The following is a 26950-nucleotide window of genomic DNA, read 5'->3' as shown; positions in this document are numbered from 1 at the left end:
GCTGCCTGCGCTGCTGCTGCTGCTGCTGCCTGCGCTGCCTCGGCTGCCTCGGCTGCTGCTGTCTCCCCCAGGTTACTGCAGCTGAGCTCTCGGTCCATTTGAGTAGTCACTCATTCGTTCGCCGCCTGTTCGCTGGTTCAGCTGCGCTCAAGCGCCCGTCGTTGCCGTTGTCGTTGTCGTTGTCAGAAGCGTCCTGGCCGCTCGTTCGTGATTTATACACACACCCACACATACGCACACACATACACAGAGCACTTACAATTCGCTTTAGAAATATTTAAACAATTTTTGCATGCAACAACAAACGTCGCCAATTGTTCAAGTGTCGTAAAATAAAAATTTGTAACGAAAAAAAAAAAATAAATAAATAATAATAATAATAAAAATAATAATGTTAAGTGGGGCGCTCATTAAAAAGTTGTTGGTTTCTCCATAATTTGTGTTAACATAAAACTCGCCCGGCCGCAACGCATTTCAGTTAATTTTTGCAATAACTAAGCTAAAATGTGCTAAACAACAATTAACATTCCTTTTGGCCGTCAATTTTGCAATATTCATTTATTACTCGCCGATTTGTTCGAAGCGCACTTTGGGATTAACAACGGCGGCCATTTTGAAACCAAAAACACCCAGCGGCAAAACGGATAGCTGCCCCAAGGTGAGCCAAAATCATGCGTGCGGCACGCCCAAATCTGCTGCAATTGTAAATATAATAAAATATCTGTAGTTATTTGCATACCTTGATAAACAAAAGGTTACCTTGTCATATCATTTTGCCGTCGGCATTGGCTGCCATACAAAACCCTAGAAGATGACTCAAAATCTATTCAACAAAATAGAAAACAACAACAACAAAAAACAAGTGTAATTCAATGCGAAAATTTGTAGGCGAATTTGAAAAACATTTGTTCAAAAAAAAAAAAAACAAAAAATGAAACTCAAAGAACCCCGAGCCATTGACATCATCGTCATCATCAGCAAATCCAACAAGCATCGGGCATGTCACAGAGAGTCCCAGCACCGATCGCCGACCCCTCACTCTGCTCCGTTTGCCCTAATGTAATCGGACTCCCTGGCTGCGTTGGCGTTTGGTGACGACGCCGTTAAAAGACCAAGAATCAGAAATTATTGTTTAGCAACAATAAAATGCCTCGTCCTACCCCCGAAAAAAAAAAAAAAAAACAAAAACTGAACACCATAAAGCGCAACGCCCGACTGCTAAATGCAAATATTAAAAAAACAAAAAACCAACAACAAAACGTTTTATAATAACGAAAAGGGAAAAACAGCAAATCGAATTGCAGTCAAGACTCCGACCGCAACTGCGACTGCGACTGCGATTTCGACTCCGACTCCGACTGCGACTACGACTTCGCCTTCCACTCCAAGTACGACTCAAAACTCAGACGCAGCCTGCACGGACCATGTCGGTCATCAGGCTAATTTTCTACGGAAACCGTTGGCAGCCCCATAAAATCATGCATACATCCATATATGACATATATAGTAGTAGTATGTACATGTGTACATACATAAGTCAACGACACTTTTGTAAAGCTGTGGCCATTCGATCTTTGCTAATATAGGCGGCAATGAATAATATTTTATAGACCTCCCATTGCTGGCATATGCTTGCTCTTGAAAATACCAACACAGACTTTGCAATGACAACAGAACCCAATTGAGCCTTAAGTCTGTTAAGGAATATATATATAGCTTTGCATAATTGTTACCCATTTCCCACCAGAAATGATTTGAATAAATCTCATGTGAATATTTACGCAGTTCCTGAGAACCAGCGATCGGTTGTTAAGCAAAAAAGTTTTATTTCACTGATTTCCGTGCATTTTCCACACTTGCGGGTGAAATTTCGAAAATCAATGAAATAAGTGCTTTGGTGGGCTTTTTCAATTGTAAAATTGTTAAAAATTGTAAAAAAGGTAACCACAGTAAGAAGTTCAGATCTTATAACAAGGGCCGTGCATTGATCCCCAATCAGTCAGTCAGGCTTACAAGTTGCATAATCGAATCAAACTTTTTGTAAACTCTAATTGTTGTCATTTAAATTTTAGGTTCAAAATTGTATGTTCTGTGGCCATACGCATACATTGCCTGGAGAATTTTAATTTAACATAATTATGATGATTTGTTTTTAATTTAACATAATATTTAACATAAAGGTTTTAATCCGAGGCAATAATATGGAATAAGTGTTGTGTTAGTCGCAGGCGAGAATATTCAAAGAGTTGGGCTTAAGACTTTAATATTACTTTAGCTTATATTTATTTTAAATTTTTCATGTCAACATCGAGACTCTCACATAGTATAGACAGATTGATTATGGACAGATTGGAATGCTTTCAGGTCTAAGAACATTTTATGAACAGCCATGGATATTGGGGTCTTTAATAGTCTCAACGATTTGCATAATAGAAAATAGAATAAGTTTGCTCAGTTTATGTCAACTTACTCTGAGAAAAGAAAGAAGTTATACCAAGGTTTACATATGGATGTAAATATGTGCCATCCATACTCATGCGACGTCTTTGTCTGTATATAAATCTTTTGAAATATTTTTGAGCCGTGTGTATTTAATGTTGAATATGCAAATTGCGCATAACTAATTTGCATTTACGACAACAACAATAAAATAAAAAAAAAGCGACAAAAAAAATAATAACTAATAATCTGGCGAGAGGAGACGAAAAACCGATTCCGAGACCAAGTCAAAGACGCAGAGTTCGGCGACAACGACGCTTGAAGATATGCGAATAATTTACAATAATACTTCCAGGAAGGCAAAAGGAAGAGCCGAAGCGTCGCAAATATGCCACGATCGTTGGCGACTCTCGCTGGAACCTGATGAGATGCGTTGTCCAGCGCTATGAAGTGACCATGACGGACCACTCGAAGGCGACAAGCCGGCCGAAGGTGTCGCGCGCCAAGCAAATTAGCGGCTGTGTCCAATTGGAAAACGAGCCACAGACGCGTCACACGATTAGCGAATGTGTGTGTGTGTGTGTGTGTGTGTGTGTGTGTGGGTGTAGCTCTGTGTGTGTGTGTGTGTGTGTGTGTGTCGCCTTGTCACGTGAAATCAAATCAGGCATTACAATTTTACGCTCAATCGCCAGTGTAATTGAGCCGCACAGCCGTCGCGTTGTCTGCCACAAAATCCAAATCGGTTGTCGCTGCTGCGCCGCGGGTTTTCCGGCTGCGGAAAAACAAGCAGCTTCCGCTTAAGCCGGAGTCAAGCGGCTGCCAATGAGGCATGCAGCGCAGCCGGCGCAACAATCTAACAAAATGTTCTGCTTCAAAACTAAAAATATACAACTATAAAATAAATGTATACATATTATTTATCCTGTTCCCATTGGGGGAGGGGTGAGATGGGAAAGGCCTGTTATGGTTTTGTATATTAAGTATATACATTGTTGATCAGCATCATATATTCTCTATATTCTCATATATATTCTTGATCAGCATCGATATCTCTGAGATTAGAACTAGAGATTAGATTTAAAAAGCACACTGCTAGCTACTTTCGTATGTAGATCCCTGATTTGATCGACGAATCCAGAATATAATATATTCCTGCGTAATTAAGTAAAATATGTATGATATAGCGCAGTGCTTGAGTCTTAAAAATTCCATAACGATCGGACTGTAAAGACCGAAGTGCGTGGCTAAGGGTGTTTGGGTTTTTTGAAGGAAAACTTTAAAAGGAGGTTCGAACATTAGCAACAGCTGCTTGGTACAGGGTATCTTTCAGTCGAGCACTACCGCACTCGAATGCAATACAATATTTTAGTTTTTTTCTATAATATTAACAGCTATTTGTTTATGGCTTAATTTATGCGCTAACACGCCTCTGCCCTGTGCTGGCACACATTTTTTCCCAGTTAAACCAGCTTTGCCTTGTAGTTTGTCCTTAGCCCGTTGTCCTGTTGTGTCCATTGTTTGGATCACGTACCGATGTGCCGATATCGAAACTGTTCGATCTGTGCAAGTAGAAGCAGCAGAAGCAGTAGCAGAGAGCCGCAACTTTGTTGCCAAGTGAGCAGCAGACCCAAGGAGCTGCTCCTGCTCCTGCCAAGTCCTTTGTGCGCATCCTTCTATTCCGCTATCGGATAACAGCGCCCGCATTCACGTTTCATATTTTGCCATCGCCCGAATCTTGGGCTTAGAACTTGTAAGTTTCTGTTTTTTATTCTTTCTTTTTTTTTTTTTTGTCCATGCATGTTTACAAACAGGGGTTAAAGCATTTTGTATAAAATATATGGGATTCCTGTGCATTATGTTGTGTGTGCTCGTATGTTTCTCGATATCGATCTCTGCCCTGGCCATATAGGCATGGGAAAACTATGCTCATATGCTGTTGACCCCTTTTCATATTTCGTTTCATTATGAAATGCATAAATGCTTGCATTAATTTTGATTGCCTTACCTAAAGCTGTTTTTGGTAATTGTTTTTGGTGAAACAAAGCATTCGGGGAATAATTAAAGAATCCGTATAAAACCTCCAAAACAGGCCTTTGTATCTATTTGTATGTTCGCTTATTCGCTTATCATAATAATAAGAGAGCTTAATTCGCTTTGTACAATGTTTATGAACAATGAAAAGATAATAACTTTGTTCTTGATATAACTTTTATTTTTGATAAAACTAATTCTACTTTTAAATTTCACCTCGAGTTTTATATTTATCGCAGTTTGAGATATTTGTGAGAGCAAAATTAGATAGATAAAATAAGCGTGGAAAATTGAGCTCTTTTTTTTTTTTTTTGGAATTGAAAGCAAATATTATGGTCTATGGTTCGGTTCGAACTAGCTTCCTGCCTTAAGGTGTGTTTCGTGAATGCGGCTTGCAATTGTTATTTTGAATTGCACATATTTCCTACATAAATTAAATTAAAACGTCGAGATATAGTTTATTCTTAAATGCTTGCTAAAAGCTAAATTTGATCTACACAAAAAAATTGCATCGACCCAATATGGTTGGATAAATGTTATGATTAGGGCCTAAATTATAGTGCTGGGTCCCTTTCAAGAATTTTCTATTGTGAAGCCAGAAAAAAGTTCTAAACTGTTATTCGACAAATCGTTTGCCGGTTTCTAACATATTCGGTTTTGATTTTCACTTATCTTCTATAGAAAAACAAACCTCTCGACCTTTATCGAGTGATGCACTCAATAGAGCGGCGCCATGATGATTCAGTCCGCCTATCTATGTTCAAGCATATTTATTTATATATTTTACATTTTTGCACGTTATGTGTTGATAAGTTGCAGCAGCGGCAACAACAACAACAATGCATGCAGCAGCATTACAACAACAACGAAAATTTTGCAGCGCGTGCAAGAAAATATGAACGTCACAAACGATTAGCTCATCGACGTCCGTTAACAAAAACAACAACAACAACTGAGTCAAAATATTATAAGAGCCAAAAAGAAACAAAAATTGGCAACAGCAATAACAATCATAACAACAACAACAACAACAACAAGAACAGCCACAAAAAGCAGCAGCAACAACAACAAAGCCTTGCACATATCGAAAACACGTGCCACAGCGCGGCACACGGTGCCCAGGTGCCGAAACATATGTACGCGTGATCGGCCATAAGTCAGATCAATGAATGAAAACGATAGCGCACAGTCCGAGTACAAAGTGTTTAACAACAACAGCAACAACAACAGCAAGTGCTTTGAGCATAATAGTAAACAAGTAAATGACTGTCAATGCGCGAATAGAAGATACCCTGTAGCCATCTCTGATATACATGTATTTGTATTTTAAGAGCTTAATTATAACATTGAAATAAGTGCATTTGCCAAAAATCAAGCATAAACAATGTCGTCTTAATTTGTTTTCACAATTTTGACGCAAATCAAATTTGGTTTTAGGCTCGCGAATATTTTAGAAAACATAAGAATATGTTATTATTTATCTTATATATATTATTTGTTTATTTTATTAGATATTTTATACGCAATACGATTGTCTTTTTATAAAACTTACGAGTGCCTTTTCTATAAATAATGTAAATTTTTTATGTTTTAATAATATAATTAAATTTTTTTTAAGACTCTTAAGGGTTATTATTATCGAGTTTTCAGACACTAACTGATTTTTATTTTAAATTGAAAGTTCATGCAGTATTTATTATATTTAAATATTTCGTTTCAAAATTAACACATTGAGAAAATATATATTAAACTAGTAGGCCCTGACTCTAAAGTTGGTAAGATCAAGTTCATGTCCAAGTCGGCTGTTGATCAGGAGTATATATCTCAAAGATACCCTGGAGGAGATACCAGAAGGAATCTAGCCACTTTGCAAGACTTTTTCAATGGGTATAGAGCATAAAGCGCTTAAAAAGCTGATTCCAAGTATTATGCGAATATGTTTTTGTTTTTTTTTTCTTTTGGTTGTTTTTGTTGTGTCTGATTCAGGGGTCAAGTCTTAAATAACTTTGAGTTTCGCCTTCTGTTCTGCTTAGATCAGCATTGTGGCAAAAGAAAGTCGTCGTAGTCGATGCAGAAGAAAGCGCAGCAGTTTCCAGTGAAATGCCAACAGATTTTCTTTTCTTTCTGATGCTTCTTCTTTTTGTTTTTTTTTTTTGCAAGCCGAGCACAAGTCACGGTCGCGCCGAAAGTATTGTTTATTTACTTTGCAGCCCCGTTGCGCCGCCCACCCCCCCCTGTCACACGGCACATGTGACATTGTTGGCGACATTGAAAATTATGGTAAGCCAATCAAAAGCGTAGCAGCAGCGCCAGCTCTCGGCCAAAGCTCAGCTCAGAATGCAGCGCCAAGAGCAGCGCAGCGACGCGTCACTTAGTTTCAGTTTAGAGCGGCGGCAATCGCAGCGCGGGTGCGAGTTCTCGGGTTCGTGTTCGTCGCACTGCACCACCCAGTGACCAGTGCCAGTGGCCAGCTGTGAGCGTCGTCAACGTTGCGCGCGCGCGTTAAACACAATACCGAAAACGCAAGAAAAAAATATAAGAAAATAATAACTTTTAACTGACGCGCCACGCAGCGCGCAATGCAGCCTGCAGCTTAAGCATTTTGCATATGAAATGGATCCAAAAAGTAATTAAACAGTGTGAATACTCTTTCCGCCAGCAGCTGCAGCTGTTTGTTTTTACAGTGTGTCGCAGCAGACAGTGTTTTTTTTTTGTCTCGTTCCTGTTGTTGTTGGTTTTTAATGTTTTATTTTCTTTTCGGCACTCGAAAAATGATTTGTTTTGTCTGGCCACACGACAGCGCTGGGGCACGAGGCTGTGCCTGCTACTGGCTGCTGCACAGTCCCTCGGTCTGGACATGCGCCTGTTGTTGGGGCCAGTTAACGTTGCCGTCGTTGTTGTTGTTGTTGTTGTTGTTTTTGCTGTTGCTGCAAAGTGTGTTTTTAATTGCAACTGAAAAATATTGGATTACAATTTGCATTGGTGTTGCACGTTAAGTTAGTGGTAAAAATTACCAACATTGCAGCACAATTAAAAAAGAAATATCTTAAAGAAATTGACGGGATGTCAATGAATTATAATTGCCAGAAACAATAAAATTGACTGCAAGGCCATTGAAATTTAATGCGTGACCTTGAATCTAATTTCTTTAAATTTCTGAATTATGTTGTTTTTTATTTTTATTTTACAACTTCGCTTAATTTTAATTTTTAGTTAGCAAATAATTTGCAAAAAGTTTCTTTTTTTTAAAAGAATTTACAGCAACTTTATTAGCAACCAAAAATAAAGACAAAAGCGTTAGTTGAAAAACTATTAAGATACTAAAAAATTTGATTAAATATATTATTTATTAATTTAAATATATTTGCGTTTCTGAGTCACATTTCTATTTAACAACGTTACGAATTTACCAAGAAATTCATTTACAATTTTTATGTGTCACATTAAAAGCAGCAACAAACAAAAAACAGTCAAAATGTTATAATAAACTTTATGAGAGCATGCTTAAGATTTGTGTGCCTTATGCAAAATTTGCAAAAAAAAAAAAAAAAAAATGGCGGCCCAGTGTACAGTGAAAGACATTACAGCATATACGCATGCCAATACATACAGACTTACATGTGTATGTATGTATGTGCCATGTGGATATGCCAGAACTGACATTGAATTTTGACAAGCGCACGCGGCCGGAAGAGTTGCCACACATTCACACGCCCCAAACGTACATACACACACAAATCAACAACTTTGTCAGCGAACTGAGAATCTTTTCGCCCAAAAGGGCTGAAAGAGAAAGCTAAACCACTTCAATGCACGAAATGTTCGCTAATGGAGTGTAAAATACACACACACACACACGCGCACACATATACACGCACGCACACTACGGTTGCGGTGGCGACGGCAACAAAATGAAACTCAAATAACAATTATTAAGGCGTTGCCAGACATGCACACAACAATTATGCGCCTGTGTGTGTGGGCGGAGCGGCGGCGACGGCGACAGACGCGATACAAATACACAAGCAGGCCCGCGAGATACAAACACACGCACACACACACACACACACGCAGCAGTTCCAGTTCCAGTTTGTCGTTCCAGGTTCGCGTTGTGTTTGTGTGCGTTGTTTGCGTGCTCGTGGGGTATTAAACACGCCGAGACAGCCAATGAGATGTTGTTGCCAGTGTGCTCGTATTTGTGTAATGCTTTGCACTCGTCCGCTCTCGCTCGCACTCACTGTGCGTTGCTGTCGCTTTTGTTGTTGTTCTGCCTGTTTGACAGAGGGTGGCATGTATGTATGTGTGCGCGCTTGTATTTGGAAACCAGTTTTTTTTTTTCCTGTTACAGCAGCAGCAGCAACAACGGCGGCAGCAGCGCAGCCGTATTGCAATGGTCGGTGAATGAACCGTGCGACGGCCCTAATATCTTTCTAATGTTACCTGACTGAGACACCATTTTCTTTTTTTTTTCGCTTTATTTTTTTGTTGCTTGTCGTTTTTGTATAGTTTATGGCACTGCTTGTTGTTGCTGCTGTTGCCTTTGTCGTTCTGCTGCTTCCTGTCCCTGTGTTGTTGTATTTCTGGTCTGCTAGAATTTATGCTTTTCTTTTGTCTCCTACATTTTTGATGTACAAACTGAGATTCGTCTGGGGGCTTGAGCTTGTGTGTGTGTGTGTGCACGTTAGTGTGCGTGTTTGACTTCTTGTGACGAAATCCGCTTAATGCTGTAATTTTGCTGTTCGGTACAAAACGAAATTGTTGTCGTTGTAAAAATCTCAGGGGCTTTACATTTACACTTCCTAAACTATGTTGTAAAGTAGCATGCCATGTGCTGTTAACATTCATGTTAAATTTAAAAACAACTTAACTTTTGATGTTTGTTTTCATATTAAATATCTTTTCAATTTAAGTTACGTAAATAATTCGTAAATAAATTTAAATATTGGACTATTATAAAATTCAAAAGTTTGTGTCAACAGTTCTTTTTACATTGACGTAAAATAATCAATCTATTGTTTTAATAGTCATTTTATATGCAAAAAAAAAATGGCTTTACTTTTCTTTAAAGTCTTTTACTGATCCATTATTTTCTCTGATGAACCGATGTTTTCTCAATTTTAGGTAAATAAATTGGGCTACTATAATTTAGTTTTTGTATCAAAAGAACAGTCTGCTTTTCTGCTTTTAACATTGACGTAACATAATTGCAATAAAACTATGCTTTTTACATTCATTTAACATTAGTAACAGCTTTTTTGAAAGTCTGTTACGGCTACTTGTATTTATCATGTCTTTTTTGATAAAATGGGGGTAGTTTAATGACAATTTCTATGCTTTCTATTTGAAATTTAGAACTATATTTCTGAAACATAATAATATATATGTATAAAATCGCAGCAGTGCACATAAATCATATGCTCACCATTAGGTTTATGTTAAATACTCTTCGTCTAGTCGGACAACCCTATTAAAATGGTTGTTAATCTGCTGCTTAAGCCAAAAATATCCTTAAGTTGTCAACACCATTTTGGGGAAGCAACTAATGGCCCAGCCATTGAAAGGGCTTAAGTTGGGGTACAACAATCCCTAATTATGCCCAGGAAATGCCCAGAACTGTAACACCGCAATGCGGTGTCTTCTATATTTAGAGCCCCGCCCACGAGAATGTCAGCCTTGATATTAAAGCGAACAAAATATGTCGTAAATTTCAAGGTAAGCACACGACGATATTGATAAAGGTACTCTACTCTATAAATGGGGATTGTAGAACCGAAATAGCGCTATTCAAAATGGCCGCTTTTGTTGTTTTTATTTCAGTGACGAGTTTTTTTTAGTATTTGAAATAGTTTTCGCTTACATAAAATCAATTCAAAGCAAGAAATGGAATTTAAATGCCTTCTACGTTCGTGTGTGTGTGTCTGTGTGTGCATACACACAAGTGTGTGTGTGTGTGTGTGTGTGAGGGCATGTGCTAGGTATATATATATATTATATGGTGTAGGTATCTAATGAAACGTGATTTTCTCTTAAACGTGACTTTGTATTGATTTTTTCCCAACCATATTTTTGTTTCATTCTACGACTGAGTTCAAGTTGCTTTTCTTGTTGTTGTTGTTGTTGCTGATAGTTGTTGCACATTCACTGTTGCAGCGGCTGTTGCAGTTGCCCATATCAGAAAATGCAAGACGTAATTAATGCCATGCTTTCTGAAATCTAATTGAACTGATATTTGATTTGTACATGAAGTAAAAATACTTTGATTATGTTTTTATATTTAAGGCTATCAATTTCAATTCTATGATCTTAAAAGCAGCAAACATCCAGTTTCGAATTTCTCAGTTTCCAGCTTTCTTAACTATTAATAATTTAAAATAATAATAGATTTATAGCAATTGAGCCACATGGACTCAAAACGGACATGAAAATTATTCAAAGCTTTTTTTGGAAGATAACAATTTCGTAATTATTCTGTAATTAAATAGCACAGATCGTGAGTTGGCCATATAACAAAATATAATAATCTATATTATGGATATATTTCAAGAGAATCGAATGGACACTTAAGACCTGTGGTATTCCCTTGCGAGTGGTTTCAATCACATCTTGAGGACTTTTATGTGATGTGACGAGTATTTCAATTGAATTCACTTAAATTACTTCTACAAATTTCATAACAAATCCACACTTCTTTTATGTTTTTTCTGTTTTGTAAGTGTAGTCCCTTAGAGAATTCAACCAACAAGAAGTGCTTGATTACGACGTTTAAGTCAAATTCTTTCCCATGAGTCTTTGCGTTAAATTAATGTAGCATACTTTTATGTTTCTGTCAAACTCCTAGAGGAAGCGATGACATCTTTTAAGCTATATTTTAAATGTTTAAAATGTCTTTACTTCTGCTTCTATACAGTACGGGGTATACAAATATAGATATTATTACGTGCAACATTTTCTACGAACTTCGATTGTCCTTAAAAGCAAGTACTAAAGTCGCTTCTATTCAAAGTTAATTTTCCTTTTTAAGGCCCTCAAAGGTGAATGAAAGGCTAGATAGATTTTATAACTATATATTATATCATCGATTAATATTTTCGACGAGACAAGGTTCTATTAATCGAAAAGTTATCACCGTATTTAGTTTTGACAGTATCTTAAAAATGGATAATGAAACAAACGTTGTTTCTAGAAAAGTTTATGTAGGTATAGTATATCATAGTATCGTATCGTATAGTCTAGTATAGTAACTAGTTTAGTAGCTTAGTATAATGCAGCATAGTATAATCAAGTAAACTAGTTAAATATACTATATGGCTGCAGTCGAACTCAACTCAACTGATTGTTCGGGAACTGAGATTCGACTCGAATATGCAGAGCTTTGATGTGAATAATATCTGACGATATTTACCTCTCAATATGTAGCATGTTTACATTTGATGTTGTTGTTTGCTCGTATTTACCTGTTTTCCACTCTTGAATTTTCCGTATTTGTACAGTGTCCGCCATCAGTGTCCAGTCGGTAGTCGAGTCACACCAAACACGCTGGTTTCTATTGTTATTGTTGTTCCTACTGTTGTTGTTGTTGCTGCTGCTGCTGTTTTAGAGCAAATTCAAAATCAAATTCAAATTTATAGGGAACATCACGTACTGACAACAGCAGCAACAACAATCGGACAATGCGTCTACCGCGCTGTAAGTGATAATGGAGGTGTTTGGTTATTTACGCGTAGGTGAGGTCGAACCTTAAAGGAAAAAAACAAGAGCGCTCTGGGCTGACGTGACCGACTAAGAGATACCCTAAGCATACAGAGTATTAAAGCAAATCTATCTAGAATTTTAAAACTATAAATTGAACATCCAAATATGTATATGTACGACTATGGGAGAGCCTACATTTCCTAGTATTTAATATCAATAGACATCGATATGGTGAAAGTAGTATGAGTTATCTTTCTGCATATGGTATATAAGGGATAAATATGATAATTCACAAGTCTTTAGCTTTCATAGCTTACAAGATGGGATGCACTGTTTGACATAGCTGAATGGAATATTTTAAATACTTTATGAAAGATGCATTCTTCTACCTGTTACATACATTTGCTCAAAATGATTATACCCCTTTTACGCACTCTCAGTGAACACAGGGTATACAAAAAAGAATCAGACAAAAGCGGCAGAAAAGAGAAGGTGGTGGTGGGGGGGGGGGTGCATAGAGTGCAATACACAGCAGCTTGTATGCACAGAGGGCAATGCTATAAAATTATGGTTATCGATTTGACCCTTGGTCGTTGCCGCCCGTTTGCCCAGCGTTCGAGTTGTTTGATTTGCCGAGCCAGCCTGGTGAATGGGACTGGGTGCTATGTGGGGCTACCCAATGGCCATTCGGCTTGCAAGTTTGTATTGTTGATCGATTTTACGTGATATTTTCGAGATTTTCCGTATTTATAGCTGGGCTGCTGCTGGTTGCCACTGCCAACTGCCAACTGCCAACTTCTGGCTGCTCCCTGGTACACATTTTGCTGCCGTATTTGTTGTTGCCCATTGCCATTGTTATTTGTTGTTGCTTTTTTATTTCATTTGAAAGTTTACTTTCGCATTTGGAACGCCTCGGCGCGCTTTGTGTATTTGTACGCTTCATGTTTGTTTAACAAATACAAATAAAATACATGCATAATTATTTTCATTATTTTTTTGTTGCTCTTCCAAAATTATTGTAATGCATAAAATGTTGATGATGTTGCCTCTTGATTATCATTAAGTTTATTGCTCGAGCATTGGTCTAGCTTTTTGCATTGTTTATTTTCATTTTATTGCCACTGTCTCTCCCCCGTTCGCTCCCCCTCTCCAGCAACCTCTCTTGCTATTTGTATTGGCATATGCATTCACAATAATTCAAACGATTTTAGTTTAACTATAAAATCTATTATTTACGTGATATTTGCTGTGTTAATATTTAATATATTTAAGCACTTTCGGTTAGCTATTCTATTGCAGGAGCAGAAGCATTAAGGCATTTTTGTATGATAATAAATGTATTTGGGCGTTTTATTTACTTGCTTTATTGTTGCAAAGAAATTTTTAAAGTGGACTTTAGCTATTGGAACTATCCATGCATTAATGTGCTGGATATCTTGCAAAAGAAAAAAGTTTCTTTTATAAAATAACAATCCTTGCCCCATATTTTCCTATGACAGAACGATCTGACTTTTAGAAGTAGAGCATATTAGAAAGTCATGCGAATTTGATCATTCAAATTTGAAAGGTGAATTTCGGCTTTCCTCATTCACAACTCAAAGGTCGTATGAACATTATATAATCAACGACTAAATGTACTTTCATCTGCTATATTTTTGAATAATTTTAAATCAAATCAAATCAATGGCAAGTATCAAAGACAAATGATACAAGACGTTCGCAAGGATATACCTCAGTTCATAAGTTGATTAATGGTCGAGTTCATAACGAGTGTCTCAATTAACATACGCAATGTGGTCCAACCGTAATTTGGGGACTCTAGGAACTCTTTATTACCACAGCCCTAGATCAACTTGCGCTCCTTACGAGAGTTGTGGTCTTATTAGAAGTAAATTGGCTTTCTCTTACACATTTGCCTTACAGTTTTGAAGATATGAGAAACAACTGAACATAGTGAAAGCAGAGTTAGATAAAAGTATCTCCTCCTACTAATGTGCTACATAATACAGTAGTACGATCTTGATAGCTGGGGTTAGTGAATATCTCTTGATAAGCAAAATAGTTTTTCATACTAGAAACTATTTTTTCACCGATCGTTCCTATTGCAGCCATATGATATAGTGGTTCGGCAATTGAAAGATGAACCTATGCAAAGATTCAAGACTCTTTAGCTTTAAAACTGGGAGACTAGTTTGCAAGGAAATAGACAGACGGACGGATGGACATTGTTCTTAATGCTGATACTTTATGGGACAAAGGATTTTATTAAATATGTATGTAGTGATAAGGGCTTAGTTATATTATAAAGTGTAAAATAGAAAATAATTGTATTTGTGTCTATAACGATTATCTGGCATACCATTTAGGTATAATTATGCGAATCATAGGACAGAAAAATATATAAACAAACAATATATAAAAATACAATATTTAACAATATATGTTTAGTGATGTAATGAAATAAATATATGCATAAAACACATATATGAAGCATATATGGCACAATTACGCGAATCAATATGCAGTTCCTTGGACCTGAAAATTGCCCTAAACCGAAACTCCAACAAGAACTCGACGCAATTAGCGGGTTTGGAGATGGGATTTGGGCAAACTTTAAGCAAATTTTGTTGTCGCTTTTGTTATTGTTCCCCTCGTTGTTGTGCCCCTCTTTGTTGTTGCTGTTGTGCTGGCCGCCGTTTCTTGTTATTGCTGGCAATTAAAACGCACACACCCCTGTGCGCCCATTGGCGGCCACGCCCATCAAGCGCGCATAAACCGTTGTTTGATAATGTTAAAGTGGCGCGCAAACAAATCAAAAAGCATATTGAAATTGGGTTAATGTGTGCAGTCGTCCTGGGCTAAGGACACTGCGTCTACTGTTTACTTTACGGGTTATAATCCCAAAATGAAGCGCGGCCGAAGCATTAAAATCTGCGCAACAGCCCACACCACCCACACCATCCACATCCTCCCCCCGCTTCAATGCGCCCAACGTCGTTGGCTGTTGTTTCAAGATAAAACTTCATGTGCGTTGGAAAAACAACCAAAAAGAGTGCGCGCATTGAGGGGGTGGAGGTGGTGATGGGGTTGGGGAGGGATTGGCTAAAGTAAAGCGAGGGTTGACTCACATTTTGACAGTGGCAAACACTGGCAGCAGGCACTGTATATATGTATATGTCTTATCGTTAGCCTTTATGGCAATGTCATATGTTACGCACATTTAAAGCGTATGTTGAATTTTCCATCACCTGATAGCGCAGGACGAGCGGGACGAGCGGAACGCACAGGACCTGCCGCTGCTGCTGTGTGGGAATCTGCCGCATATATGTACATATATATACCCTACCTGAACAGCTTCCCAGTTTCTCACACTTAGTGGCCAATGCGTTTACATGTGCTGCGCGTTTTTTCCCGCTTTATCAATTGGTCCATTGGAAATACCCGCTTGTCGTGAGCGTGGGAACTGCTTAAGACTGGCAAAACGCTTGGCCTCTACGGCGTATCCAGAATTTCTTGGCATATAGTGCTGTATGGCCGAGCCGAGCCGAGGCGTACATATTACCTGTCGCGCGACGCCGTTGCTGCATGCTGCATGCCGCATGCCGCATGCAGCGCGCAGCCGCAACACCCACATTAACAGCGGCCCAGCGTAGGAGCGAGACGAGCGTTCAATGTGCTGTTAATTGCTTTATGGCTGCTGCTTTTACTATACATAGAGATGTATGTCTATTTAGTATATTTAGCTATTTTTATATATATTTGCTTTTTTTTTTGGCAGCGTGGGAATCTTTTTTGCATGTTTACCTGTCGTCGAACGGGCAACTCCTACGCCGCTTTTCTCTTTCTCTAAATCTGTTTCTCTCTCTCGCCACAGCGGCACAGGCTAGTTCAAGTTCAGTGATCGGGTTTATTTTTAAACTTTTCTATTTATTTTGGACATTTGCCTTTAACAAGATTAAGGTCAAGCTTCGGCTAAGCAGCGCCAGAAGCGTGAAGCGACTCTGCGTGTCTGTTTGTTGGTTTTATGCTCTTTCCCGGAAGAGTGACATTACTTTGTGGCGCAGCCAGTGCAGCACATAAGCAAAAGAAATTGTACACTCAACAAAATTTGAGTTCTTTTTTGTCCGGGAAATCAGAAATTTGTTTTTGCTAGTTCGCCTTATAAGAAAATAGGTTTCCCATTGGTATCTCTAGGCCGAAATTGATATAAATATTGAGAAAAGTAAATATTTTACAGCTAAAAATTTATTTTTTAAAAGCAGAAGGAAATATTGCGCAACTAAGTAAATTTCTAATTTTCACTTCAATCAATTCTATAAATGGCAAAATATTAATTTGATTTTCTAATTAACATATATTAGAGTTGTGCAAATTTAACGAAAGGGATGCTCAAAAATTATTTGAGATCTAGATATTTTATCATACACCTTATGGGAATTTTTTTCCCCGCTTTTGAATGCAGCGCCAAAAAAAAAAAACATAATTTTAAAACATAATTTAAAAAAATTTATATTATAGGTGAAAAAAAACACTTGATTTCAACATTTTTTTCAATTGTAAAACTTAAATAATTTTTTACCAAAATGTTGTTGAATATTTATTGCGCGACACATTGTAGAAAAGAGTATTAATCGATTTGGGTATTCAAATATGGTTTCTACTAATCAACTCAATTTCTTGTAGACATTCAATGACATTCATTCTGACTTGCACTATTTCTTTTTTGCCTGCTTCTTATGTTTTATGGGAATTTGTCTTATTTCCGCTCGTTTTCATTAGGCATATTAGAAATATGCTGCGATTGAATTATGTGATACCAATTTATGACTGCACTATATGAGTATATACAATATGTACATATTCTGAACCATTTTGACCCACTTAGAGGCCATAAACTATCATTAGCTAACTTCTATGCGCATTACAATAGCTTTTCACAAAAACTTCCCTACCACGGGTTGGTATTTAGTAACAGCCGCGGTCAACTATGAATACCCTGCCGCATGAAGACTTCCGCGCAACAACAACAACAACAAGTATAGCCACGCCGGATATGAACGACCTAGGCGGCACTTCAGACGCGCATGTTGTCACATTTGAGTTGCGGATTAGCGGCGCGCTGCTCTTTAGGATTATGATCATTTAGCAAATCTGTTGCTCCTGTCGATATACATACCTCTCTCGTGTGCGCGGCGTTTGGTTGCGATTTGGCACAGGACCCGGGCCCAGTCAGGGCAGCTGAGCGACTTTTGACAAATGTCCCATCTTAATGCCCTTTTAGAGGGTGCTGTCATTTTGGCATCGAATGTGACGCCTATAAAGTGATAAGTAACAACAGCCGAGTTGATGTAGTCATGACTTGATTCGTCTTTGTACAGCAGACATATGTCTAAATCGGACTACTATATTCTAGAGCGAAATTCGATCGTAATTTTAGTTCTGTAAAAAAATAAACCTTATTTGATTTGAAATATAACTAGAACAGTGTTGAGATTTGGTCGAAAAAGAGATTTTGATTGACAAATTTTGTCATGAGACAAAACTAAGAAGAATGTAGGGCAAACATTTGATTATCGAGCAACTATGTCATATAGCTCTTATGGGGATAGCCCGTCAAAAAAGTTGTTGTAGTAAAACTCCTTATCAAACTCTACAGTTAAATGTTTTATTTAAGTGCTTGACCAAATTCTTATAGATATCGAATTAGTATATAAACAAATTCGCATGTTAAGAATTAATTTAGCTTCTTACATAAAATTCTCACTATACACATATTTGCAAAAACCGTATTTGAACGGAATACTAAATTGTATGACAGCAATTGACCGGTCTGAAAGAGTATTTCTGCTTCGGCGTGCAAAAGTTGCACATTATTTTCAACAATTTTCTTTTCTTACTCTGCCCTTAAAGTAACCATTGGCAAAGCATAAATTTGTTTGCCATAAACCAAAATTGTTTATCATCTGCGATTTATAGCTGCCATACATACATATATACACATATATCCAGCTAGATATTTCATTCATGTCTGGTCAACTACGTGACCTATGTCAATGAGCTTGTAATTACGTGCGAATTCTTGCAATGCCTGCTGCTAAATAGCCAACTCATAGATACAAATGTAGGTGTGGGTGTGGGATGGTTGGCCAAAAAGTCAGCAGGAGCCATGCCATGAATTCTTGCCAAAAACTGCGCCAACATCACGTTCGAAACTATTTTATCAATGGCAAAGAAGGCAACGTTCAAAATGCGGCCAAAAAAAGTAAAACTGGCCCTGACCGTAACGAACTGCACAAACACACACACACACACACACACATATATATATATATATACATAAGGGCTGGGTTTGCAAAATAGGTGTTGTACATTATGTACAAAAGTCAAAACTGCTGCGGCAGTCGCTGTCAACCTGTTGCTAACATACACATATTCATACACAAACACACAGAGAGACACCCGCCCAGCAGTTCCGGTTGCCATTGAGCATCAATGGAAATTGGTAATATGGCCAAAAAGTCAATTGGTCTGAATACCAGGCAAAGAGTCTATTACCTGCGCCCACTAAGCTGGCCAATGGCTGCTACAGTTTAGCAGGTAGTCGAATCCTGAGCAAAATCTCTCTTAAAACTGACTGCACAGGACGAAGTGCGCTCAGTCGCAAACAGGTGATCGTCGTGCTATGAGCAAGTGCTGCAAAGTGTTTCGAGAAGACTCTATAAAAAATAAAAAGAATTTACACCTTATTTGTGTGCTTGAACAAACTTAACCAAAATGACGAACCATCGTCGTGTGCGCAAGGATTGCTACGAGAGCCGATTGCATGGTTTGTGCTCCTGGGAAAATAAGAACAGAAATAAACAAACAAACATCAAATACTCTAGCATATGTAAAGCAGCTTTGTGAGATGATTATTATATGTTATTCAAAGCCGATTTCTCGTTAGTTTTGTGATATCTATCCATACACCACGTGTTTTTTTTTTCAAATTCGAGCGATTGTCCCCAGATAAGTTATATTATCATATCTTAATTGCCCGATATTAAAGATATATTGTCGCTTACATTTCAAATCTATTGTGAATCCCATGGATTCTATAAGTTACACCATAGTTGTTCGATATTGGTATGTTTTTGTCAAATTGAATGATCACAATGGAGCTTCTAATTGGAATGTCTGTTAAAATTAACCCGTAATAATTATATAGTTGTTTATAGAAGTGTTTTTTTATATATATTAAAGTCCAGCTGCATAATATAGTGGTTCGACATGAACGACATCGGCATATGTATTTCCAAAAAATTGTCTATACAACATTTTTGAAAACATATTATTCCATTTTTTCCTAATTTAGGAAATATTTCCTATATTTTGTATTTAATTATATTGTATTTAAAAACGGTTTATCCTAAATTTTGGAAAAATTATAGTTATATATGTTCCTAAATTCAGATATATTTTATATTTTTTTCACTTAATCATATTTTTTTTGTTTTCTAATTCGAAGAAAATATTTATTAAAAGAAGTTAATTTCATGAACATTTATTTGATTCTTAAGATAATTATCAAAATAATATTTGAAATCTAGAAGATATGAGAGATGTCTCTTGCCTGTTACAAGCCGAATTTCTTGTAATATCTTTTTTGATAATTGGATTTACTAAAATGGTGCATATTTTTGTCGATATCCCTTGCAGATATAGCCAAAACGTGTGCCATGAAGGAGAAAAGCAAAAATGCGGCACGCACGCGACGTGAAAAGGAAAACACGGAATTCTGTGAATTGGCCAAATTATTGCCATTGCCAGCGGCGATTACATCACAGCTGGACAAGGCATCCGTCATACGTTTGACCACATCCTATTTGAAAATGCGCCAAGTTTTTCCGGATGGTAAGTGGGCCAAGTCCGCCAAAGTTTTGCACTCAATACTTTTAGTGCACACAGATCTATACAAATGCCAATTAGTTCAATTAAATGTGCCGCTCGATTTGCTGTTGTTGGCTTTTCATCTGTGTGCGGCGTGTGAATTACGTGTCAAATGATCCGGAATCCGGTGACAGCCACGCGGCCGGCACGCTCATTACGCTTTGACACACACACACACACACAATAACACACATATATATACACATGTCCTGGCAAGTCACAGCAGGATATTGCCGCACGGCCTTTGTTAATTTAACGCGGCGCAAAAATAACAAGACGACCAAAATTTTCAAGTTTAAAAGGCGAAATGTTTGCTTAAAGCATATGCTTAACGGAAAAACCACTCAACAATGCGCAGACAATAAACAACCAGGTGGGGGGCTGGGTGTGGACCTTAGCTAGGGGGGCGTGGGGCTGTGTGGGTGGGAAGCTGGTGGCAGGCAGGAAAACACAATGGCGGCCTGTTGTTCCACTCAAAAAGCAGCGAGCAGCGAGAGAGCGACGAGACGTTCACTGGAAGTGGATGCCCAGTGGGTGGCGCTGGGTGGCATGTATCACTGTGTGTGTGGGTGGATGGGTGGATGGTTGGTTGTGTGTGTGCGACGCTGAGATTTTGTGCTGACTACGAGGGTTGCATGCAAGGCCCTACCTAAGGGTTGGGGTGATTGTTGTTGTTGTTGTTTCTGTTGTTCCATTGTGCGCAGCGTTTTGTGCTTTTCTCTTTTCTGTTTTTTTTTTTTATTTTGTGGGCTTTATTGAAATAATTATTTTAATAATAGGCAACAAACAACGCGCAAGGAAGTGCGCGCACATTGTGCCCAGGAACAAGCCAACAACAACAACAATAGAATCAAGGAACCAGGAGATGACATGAGAATGCAATGAATATCGCCTGCTTGCGCCTGGCCGGGGCTGTGAATGGGCCACCTACGGCGCTGATGACTTTAATTGGGAATAATATTTAGACGTCAACTGTGTGGGCAATGTGGGGGGCGTCTGGGCGTGTGCCGGCACAGACTTAGTTGACAGTCTGTTAAAGGAGGCCATGGGAAAGTTTGTTTAGCGGCAATTTTAGAGCAGTGAATGGCTCTAAACGTAGCTGGAAAAAGTGTTAACCAAACAAGTTGCATGACAAATTTACAACTTAGTTGCAAATTTTACAACCGACTTGTAAATTTTATAATTTTGTTAAATTCAATTTATTATTGTTATAATTATTTTTTAACATTATAGATTAACCCTACAAAGTACCTGTCAAATTTACAAACTAGTTGAAAATTTTTAAGCCATGTTGTACATTTTAAATAGTTTTAAAATGCAATCTGTTACGTTTGTTATATTATTACATTATAAGTCGTACTAGCCATACAACATATTACATATATTATTATAGTATATAGATTAACTAAACAATCTACATGGCCAATTTCTAACCTTGTTGCAAATTTTGTAACCAAGCTGTACATTTAAAGTATTTAAAAGTACGGCTCGTCTTGTTGTCCATTCGTCTGCTTGTATAAAAACAAATTTGGTTTCGTTCTTAGTTTTCGTTCAATGTTCGATTTTGAAATAAAAATATATTAAGGTTATTTAAATACATTTATATTGCTTAGGAAATAAAATATTGTAATATATCGAATTAATTAACAAAAATATGTTTAACCTGTTTGCAGGACTCGGTGAAGCGTGGGGCTCCTCGCCAGCAATGCAGCGCGGCGCAACCATCAAGGAGTTGGGCTCACATCTGCTGCAGACACTGGACGGCTTCATCTTTGTGGTGGCACCGGATGGCAAAATCATGTACATCTCGGAGACAGCCTCGGTGCATTTGGGTCTCAGCCAGGTGGGTGTGTTTGCTTGGCAGAAATCGCTTGATTTATGCGCATAAATTCCGTTGTGAATGCCCTTTCTGTGCCCGGGCCACTTGCATTTGCAAGTCAACGAGCAGCTGCGTGGGCGTCAAATGGCGCACGGACACGGGCTCGGAATTTGCATTTGCAGTGCGCACTAATTGGCACTTGGGTGGCAGGAGCTGGCATTAATTTGTTTGATTTCTCTATACACGCAGGTCGAGCTGACGGGCAACTCCATATTCGAGTATATACACAGCTACGATCAGGACGAGATGAATGCCATATTGTCCCTGCACCCGCACATGCATCAGCATCCAGTAAGTAGCCCCCACTCCCTCACACACTCTCGCTTTCTGTCTCTCTCTCTCTCTCTTCAGCTGTATCTGTTTCTCTGTCTCTGTCACGTTTTACTCATGCCACAGGCTGCCTTTCTCAACTCCCTACAGCTCGCCCAGACGCACACGCCCATTGGCAGCCCGAATGGTGTGCAGCATCCGGCAGCATATGGCCACGATCGCGGTTCCCATACGATCGAGATCGAGAAGACCTTCTTCCTGCGCATGAAATGTGTTTTGGCCAAGCGCAATGCGGGCCTCACAACCTCCGGCTTTAAGGTGAGTTCCGGCTTTTTATTACCTTTTTCTTCAGTTGAGGCTAATATTGGTTTATTTTTTCCTCAGGTGATACACTGTTCCGGCTATTTGAAGGCGCGTATTTATCCGGACTGTGGGGATGGCCAGGGCAGCCTTATACAGAATCTCGGCCTGGTTGCCGTCGGTCACTCGCTGCCTTCATCTGCCATTACGGAAATCAAATTGCATCAGAATATGTTTATGTTTCGCGCAAAACTTGACATGAAGCTCATCTTTTTCGATGCACGGTAAGTTAGAGTCCAGAGACTTAACTACTAGATTTAACATTTAAAACTAATATATGAAAGATAGGCCTAAGAATAACGTCCAGTGACCATATTGAATACATGTGTGTAGATTCTCGCCAGGATCGTGTAACTAATTAATTTTAAAGACAGACAGACAAACATTTTTTTGAAAAAAAGCCGATCATAAACAGCGAAAACGGGGACCTTAGTTAAAGTAAAGCTCGCCTTCTTTGTAACCAGGCCATAAAAGAGGCTCAATTTCCCTTAGAGCGAAAGCAACACTAGACAAATATTTAAACGGGTCGCAACAGAAGCAAAAAAGAATCTGTTAAAAAACAGCAAATACATCCCCTGGAACATCCCCCAAAACAGATAACGAACAAAAAAAAAACATATATAACAAAAAGAAATGAATCTATGCAAGACGAGGGGCCGCTCTGACAAAAAGGAAAACAAATCATTTCCCTCTTGAGCTTGATTTTGCTTTGTGCGCCTTGCTCCAAAGTGGGTGGAGGGCAGCGAGTAGGAGGCGGGGCGGGCCAGCCTAAGCAGAAGGCGGTTGCCTTTAAGTGCCTTTGCCCATACGGCGCAACCAGCTGCCCTGCCCTCCAACCAGACCACTTTGTCTGACATTATTGTCACTCAATTACCCTCATGATGTTCAGCCATGAGCCGCGGCAGCAATCTTCCGTCTCTTTTCCGCTTGAGTTGAATGATATCGTATAGACCAACCCCCACAGTGTAAGGCAGCCCTTTTGTGTGTGTGTGTGTCGGTCCGTGTGTGTGTGTGTGTGTGATAGCTGTTGTTTTTGCTGCATAATTGAATTGAAGTTGACAAAAGTAAACCGACCTACACACAAAGGCAACAACACCATTTGTTTAAATAAAAAATCAGAAGAAAATATGTATACTCGGTTTGTCGAAGTTTGAATACCCTGGAAAACGAAAATATTTTTGAAACGAAATGTTCCTATAATAGCTTTATAATCTATAATTTCGATTCGGCAAAAAGAGGTTTTATTCAATGATTTTTGAATATGTTTGAAAGCCACCTAAACTGAAAGAACTCAAGGATAGATTTACCGTATCAGATAGCAGATGTACCCTTCAATGCCTTGCACATTTCCTGACAAAATTCTAACACCCTTGGCAAGTGTATGGAAAACAACAAAAAGTGAAAAATATGTACATAACGCGTAACTTGAGTACATAACCTCAATCTCTGTGTACATAACCTCAACTTGTTTCATGATTTTTGTTTTGATTGCTTTAACTATTTATTTGTTTGCAGCGTATCGCAGCTAACCGGCTACGAGCCGCAGGACCTTATCGAGAAGACGCTTTATCAGTACATCCATGCCGCGGACATAATGGCCATGCGCTGCTCCCATCAAATCCGTAAGAAAACAATAACAGTAAGGCGTTATGCACTAAGCTAACGGTATAACACCTCCCTTTCCTACCCACTGCAGTGCTGTACAAAGGACAAGTTACCACCAAATATTATCGCTTCCTGACCAAAGGCGGCGGCTGGGTCTGGGTGCAATCCTACGCCACACTTGTGCACAACTCGCGATCCTCGCGCGAGGTCTTCATTGTGAGCGTCAACTATGTGCTCAGCGAGAGAGAGGTGAAAGACTTGGTGCTTAACGAGATACAAACGGGCGTGGTTAAACGTGAGCCCATCTCTCCGGCGGCCCAGGCGGCGGCAGTTGCCGCTGCGGCCGCCAGCGCATCGGCAGCGGCAGCAGCAGCCGCGGCGGCAGCAGCGGCCTCCGTCAGCATAGGCGCCACCTGCGTTGCGGCGCAGCAGCCGGTTACGAGCACGCCCGCGCTGAGCGTCAGTCCCAAGCTGGATCCCTACTTTGAGCCGGAGCTGCCGCTGGCGGTGCAGCCGCCGCCGCCCAATGCGGTCACGCCCGTGCCAACAAACAACAATAATAACAACAACAATAACAACAACAGCAGCTCCGGCGTGTGGCATCAGCAGCATGCCCCGCTGCATCAGCAGCAGGCGGGCAGCATGGATCACGACAGTCTCAGCTATACGCAGCTCTATCCGCCGCTCAACGATCTGGTGGTTAGCTCGAGCAGCAGTGCGGGCGGCGGCACCGCTTCCAGCGCCGGCGGCGGCTCCAGTGCATCGGCCTCATCCTCGGGCGTTTATTCAACGGAAATGCAATATCCGGATACGACAACGGGCAGCCTCTACTACAACAACAACAATCATTATTATTATGACTATGATGCCACGGTGGATGTGGCCACGTCCATGATGCGACCCTTTTCGGCCAACTCGAATAGCTGTTCGAGCAGCTCGGAGAGCGATCGCCAGCTGTCCACGGGCAATGCGTCCATTGTGAATGGCACCTCGCCCTCGCAGACTACCTACAGCGATCTGAGTCACAATTTTGAGCTGAGCTACTTCTCCGACAACAGCTCCCAGCAGCAGCAGCAGCAGCAACAGCAGCAACATTTGCTGGAGCATCAGCATTTGCAGCAGCAGCAGCAGCAACTGCACGCACAGCAGCAACATCCACAGCAGCAACATGCACATCAGCAATATCAGCAGCAGCAACAGTATGGCATGCATCAGCAGCAGCAGCAGCAGCAGCAGCAACAGCAGCAGCGCGTTGTCAGCGACTTTGCGGAGAGCTTTAAGAGCGTAAATGCCGCTGCGGCAGCAGCTGTTGCTGCCACGCCTCATTATACGAGCGTGATTGTTGAGCCGCAGCATTATATACCCAACGATTTTGTGCATTAGCAGCGCTGCGCTGTTGTTGTTGTTTTTAAAACGAGTCACAGACCAAGCCCTGCCCCCAAATGTTGTTGCAATGTTATTGATCTATCGACCAATCGACTTATCGATTTATCGTTTCTTCAAAATGCATCTCTGCGTTTAGTTCAGTTCTCCATTTTGTAATATGTGGCTGAGCCACGGTGCAAGCCTTTTTTGCGTTCTCAATCTTCAGCATAATTCAACTGCACATCTATTTATTAACTATTATTATTATTAACTATTCGACACATTTGTTTGAAAATAAAACCATTGTTAACAAATGCAAATGCAAATGCAAATACAAATTATATATATACCTATATATATATATATATATAAAAGTGTAATTATAAGCTCTAGCTGTAAATTGTTCATATAAATTATAAAATGCACTTAACATATGTATACCATATAGATGGCTCCTTCATAAAATCGCATATTTGCATAAATGTAGCAAAAATAAACAACAAAAAATCCCTAAAAATACAAAAATATATGTATGTAAATATGCGTTAATTTGTAAATAAAGCAGAAGCCGTTCTCCATTTACATAGATATCTGATATGATGATGCTGATGATCTTCATAAGTCGCGTAAATAATTGTACATGTAAAATTAATTATAAACGTAAATTTTTCTAATTTGAATAAACAAATTATTATGTGGGTGAACAATAAAAACAAAAAAAAAACAAAAATAAATTTTGAAATTTTATTCGCACTGTCAATAACTAAAATTAAATGCAATTTATTTGTTTGTGCATTTTTAACTGTCAGTTTAAACAATTTAAAATGGTGGATGCAAGCTTATATTTATTTATGCAAGAACCAAGCTTTGTTGCCCTCAACGAAAGTTTTACTTATTTCAACAGTCTGGCAGCATTTTCCCAGTCACACACAGATGGCGCCACTGCAGTTAACAGCTGACCGTGCTGTTAAACATAACGTTAACATTTGATTATAACGAAAAATTTAGTTTTTGAGATGTTAAAGTGAAATATTAACTTAAATTTCAGTAAAAACAATAATATTTATGCCACTTAGGAATCACTTGTATTTTACATAACTTTAAACAATTGACAATTTTAATTTAGTGCGCCAGCTGAGTGCACAAATTGCATTGTTGTTGTCAACTCAAACTGGATGTTTAGTTAATTTTGTTTATTTTTGACCATTTTGGGCATTTTGGTCAACTGCAAAACAAACACTTGACGCTCCGGGACAAAAGCCCATGTCCGTGTCGGTGTACATGTCCTGTGCGTATTGCCGCTGTCCCTGTGTGAGTGTCATTGATTTATTGCCTGGCATTTTGTGTAGGCCTTTTTAGAGATATGCTATCTGCAGATAA

At 39.1% G+C, this 26950-nt stretch overlaps 1 protein-coding gene across 3 annotated transcripts; it reads left to right on the top strand.

The window, feature by feature from the left end:
- Positions 1-365: 365 nt before the first annotated feature.
- sim (single-minded) lies at positions 366-26277 on the top strand. Of its 3 annotated transcripts, none has more exons than XM_070207113.1 (8): positions 366-658; positions 19861-20055; positions 21765-21934; positions 22160-22261; positions 22391-22558; positions 22625-22824; positions 24116-24222; positions 24297-26277. In XM_070207113.1, the coding sequence occupies exons 2-8, from the start codon at positions 19881-19883 to the stop codon at positions 25586-25588; spliced, it is 2214 nt and encodes a 737-aa protein (XP_070063214.1). In that variant the 5' UTR covers positions 366-658; positions 19861-19880; the 3' UTR covers positions 25589-26277. The 3 variants fall into 3 exon arrangements, with proteins under 3 accessions (XP_070063214.1, XP_070063213.1, XP_032289602.2); XM_070207112.1 differs by lacking the exon at positions 366-658 and adding an exon at positions 6862-7096; XM_032433711.2 differs by lacking the exon at positions 366-658 and adding an exon at positions 18850-18988.
- Positions 26278-26950: the final 673 nt, after the last annotated feature.

This window comes from Drosophila virilis, chromosome 2, assembly GCF_030788295.1.
Source record: "Drosophila virilis strain 15010-1051.87 chromosome 2, Dvir_AGI_RSII-ME, whole genome shotgun sequence".
In the NCBI taxonomy this organism is placed as follows: Eukaryota; Metazoa; Arthropoda; class Insecta; order Diptera; family Drosophilidae; genus Drosophila; species Drosophila virilis.
This window is presented reverse-complemented; position numbering and strand designations above follow the sequence as displayed.